The sequence below is a fragment of the Zea mays genome, chromosome 4 (genome assembly GCF_902167145.1).
Source record: "Zea mays cultivar B73 chromosome 4, Zm-B73-REFERENCE-NAM-5.0, whole genome shotgun sequence".
Taxonomy (NCBI): domain Eukaryota; kingdom Viridiplantae; phylum Streptophyta; class Magnoliopsida; order Poales; family Poaceae; genus Zea; species Zea mays.
The window spans coordinates 115,888,739-115,891,861 of NC_050099.1; the positions used below are offsets into that span (position 1 = coordinate 115,888,739).

The 3,123-nt window shown below is 45.6% G+C and overlaps 1 protein-coding gene across 1 annotated transcript; it reads right to left on the reverse strand.

The window, feature by feature from the left end:
- Positions 1 to 718: 718 nt before the first annotated feature.
- On the reverse strand, positions 719 to 1,460 carry LOC100277190 (uncharacterized). Its single transcript, NM_001150830.2, is given in 1 exon segment — positions 719 to 1,460. A coding segment is annotated over 1 exon segment (318 nt). The 5' UTR covers positions 1,319 to 1,460; the 3' UTR covers positions 719 to 1,000.
- Between the last annotated feature and the right edge of the window lie 1,663 nt (positions 1,461 to 3,123).

Genomic DNA, 3,123 nt, shown 5'->3' on the forward strand with positions numbered 1-3,123 from the left:
TCTCCAACGGAAACGGGATCTGACTCCCCATGCTGGTGCCACTCGGGTAGACGATCCAGCGCCGATCAGTGACGGGAACTAGACTCCTCACCCTCATCCCGCGCCGATCGATGACGGGAACCAGACTCCTCACAGGAACACACATGGAGGAGGCGGGTCTACGATACAAGTCGCCTCACTAAACAACAATGAAGGTGTGTAACCCTACACCTCTTAGTAGATTAGACGTAGTCTTCATCAAGACTTTACAGTTACCAATTGATATTATAGAGACTTATGAATTTACCCTAGTCACCACAGGAGAGGGTTGCGGTCAAAAAAAAAAGTAGGCTAATATGGTTGAGCCGCGACCGCCCCTTCCAAATCAAAACCCAACCAACCGCGATGATCGAAACTGCGAGGCCCCCTCCCGGCCTCCCCCCACGCCCCCATTGATTCCACGGATGCAGAAGCAATCACAGCATGCACGCAGCTGCTCTCAGCGGCGCACCATCAACGACGGGACGGACAGCTCTGCTCGATCCATATCACCCATAATAGTCATCAGAAAGCACAAAGTACGAGTACAGGCCACTTAGGCAGTGGTTGTTGTACACTCGTACTCTGCTGCGTACCTGGCTTTTATCAGAAAAGCATCGATCCAGCTTGCCCTGCTCAGAAAAAGCAGCGGCAGGGAAGGAAATTAACAGAAATAAGGCACGAGAATCACCGATGAAATGAGACGCCACCACACCCATCCCCAACAAAAAAAATATAGCCTCATGTACATCGTCCTACAAAGAACGTGCCTTTTCTTCGTTCCCTCTCCGAGTATACATCTATTGCTGCTAGTGCTACGAAACTAGCTAAATAATCAATACTACGAGCTTAACCTTTTGACAAGGAACCTAATCCATGGTGATGCGAACTCTCTTGATTTGGTGGAGATCTTACTCCTCGGATCCGAACATCGACACGACGGCGGCCCTGCTTCTTCCACGCTTCAGTCCTGCGGTCGCCGTCAGGGATGGCTTTGATCCTGCGCTCCGATGGAGTTGTGCTGCCGCGAGGGGCCGGACGGAGGCGCCGGTCCCCGCGGCAAGAACCCCAGGAAATGGTTGGCGGTGCCTGGCCGCAGCGGCTTGCCCCTGAACGGCTGCATGCCTCGCGTCGCCTGGCAGCAGCTCGGCGCCAGCAGCAGGAGCGTCAGTAGCACCACCCGCCACGGCGGCTGCGCTAATAATGGCCGCCGCGTCGGCGTCGGCGTCGACGTCGTCGTCCGGCTACTACTGCCGGCTGCTTCTGCTGGAAAACAGCCGGCAGCGGCGGAGGCGGCCATGGACAGGTCGAGCGGCGGCACCAGGCTGGGGACGACGGCGGCGGCGAGGCGCTGCATGCAGAGCTTTCTTTCGTCCGTCGCTAGCCCTGATCGAGGCGTCAATGCAATGGACTAGCTGCGGTGCTGGGCGTGGTGAGCAAATGGCGAGGAGGCGAGAAGGGAGGTTGGTGATATATGGGTACGTTAGCGAGGGGGGTGGGGTGGGGGCAAGGAAGTCCTGAGGATGATAGAGACGAGACGCTGAAAAAGGGGTCGTTGTTGGATTTAATTTTATACCAGTTGGACGATGGAGTTGTTCAAGCTTCATGTCATAGTCCCACCACGCAAGGCAAGGAAGAAACTAGAAGGGGATTGGTCTCTGCGTCCTAGGCGTGGGAACGTACCAGCAAAATGTACCCCGTTGGAAAATTATGTCCGTCTGCCCTGCCGCTCGTGTTCCTTGGAAGTATCTGGCTGTTCTTTTGTTGACGGTGCATGGTCTACCCTCATTTCTAAAATTTATAAATTATAGCAGCTATATTATGGATATATAATCCTAGTGTGTGTATTCTTATTCGGAACATGTAAAACGAAAAGGAAATCATGATAATCAAAACCCCTGACTGTGTTTTCAACTTTTTTTCTCTCTAATTAATTGGCCTAACTAAAAGGTTGCTTCCAAAGCACCTGGTTTTATTTTAATATATACTCCTATCTAGCAGTTACATTTTATTTTACAACTGCTTGGAGCATGTTTATTCCACGAGAAAATGCAAAACTCATTCGGTTGCTCTGTGCGTCATCGGAAATTATACTCATTCTTTGTGTATCACTGACTTCACATGACATACACATAAAAATTTCTCTATATACCATTCAATGACACATAAGGAATAATTATAAAATCTGATGGCACATAGGAAATTTTTTCCATAAAACAACAGCATTCTTGAGTATCACACGTTTTTACATTGTTTCCTTCCCCGAGAGGAGCAAAAGAGCATACCAGTGTCTTAAAAGAGTATCCTATCTTAAAATATAATGCTCAGCTAATAAAAATCGGCTTCAAAAGTGCCATATTTTATAAATTTTCATCAAAATATCTAGAGCACACCATTAAGTGACCCAAATATACTATACCCTATATTAGTGCCCTATCTTTATTTTCTACATCATTATCAACATTTTATTTCCTAATAATGTAATTTATTTCCTAAAATAATTTAGGGCTCCTATTGGAGCTTATTTTGTTTTTAGTACCCTAAACACTATAAATGATATAGTGTTATATTTTTTGAGCACTATATTGAGACACCTTGTTGGAGAAATGGAGATGCTCTTAATAACCACACTTTTCAAAAGTTCTAGCCTTACCATGTAATGTTATAGGCCGTTCATGCATGTAACTAGGGGTGTAAACGATACGGATATTATTCGAGCATCCGACAGTCTAAAAAGGCCAATTATGCAGTCGGATAGTTTTTTTGGATATCCGCAGCATATCCGGATTTTGGACTTGAATCCAGATAGTATAGTTCGGATATTGGTTACGAATATAAGATGACTGATATCCACTGTATTCCGAATATCCAGATATGTTCTCGGATATATCTTTCCGAATATCCAGATATCTTTTCAGAAAACTGTGTGCATTTTGATGATTTTCTGAATAAAAAAGTAATACATAAAATAAATAGTCTCAGAAATTCATGAAATTTTACGGAGGCGTAACATATGTCCACATATAATACTAATAAATGTTTGGATCATAAAATCCATAAGATGCCAACGTTTCTTCTATTTTACTTTCACTTGGTGTGTGAGTT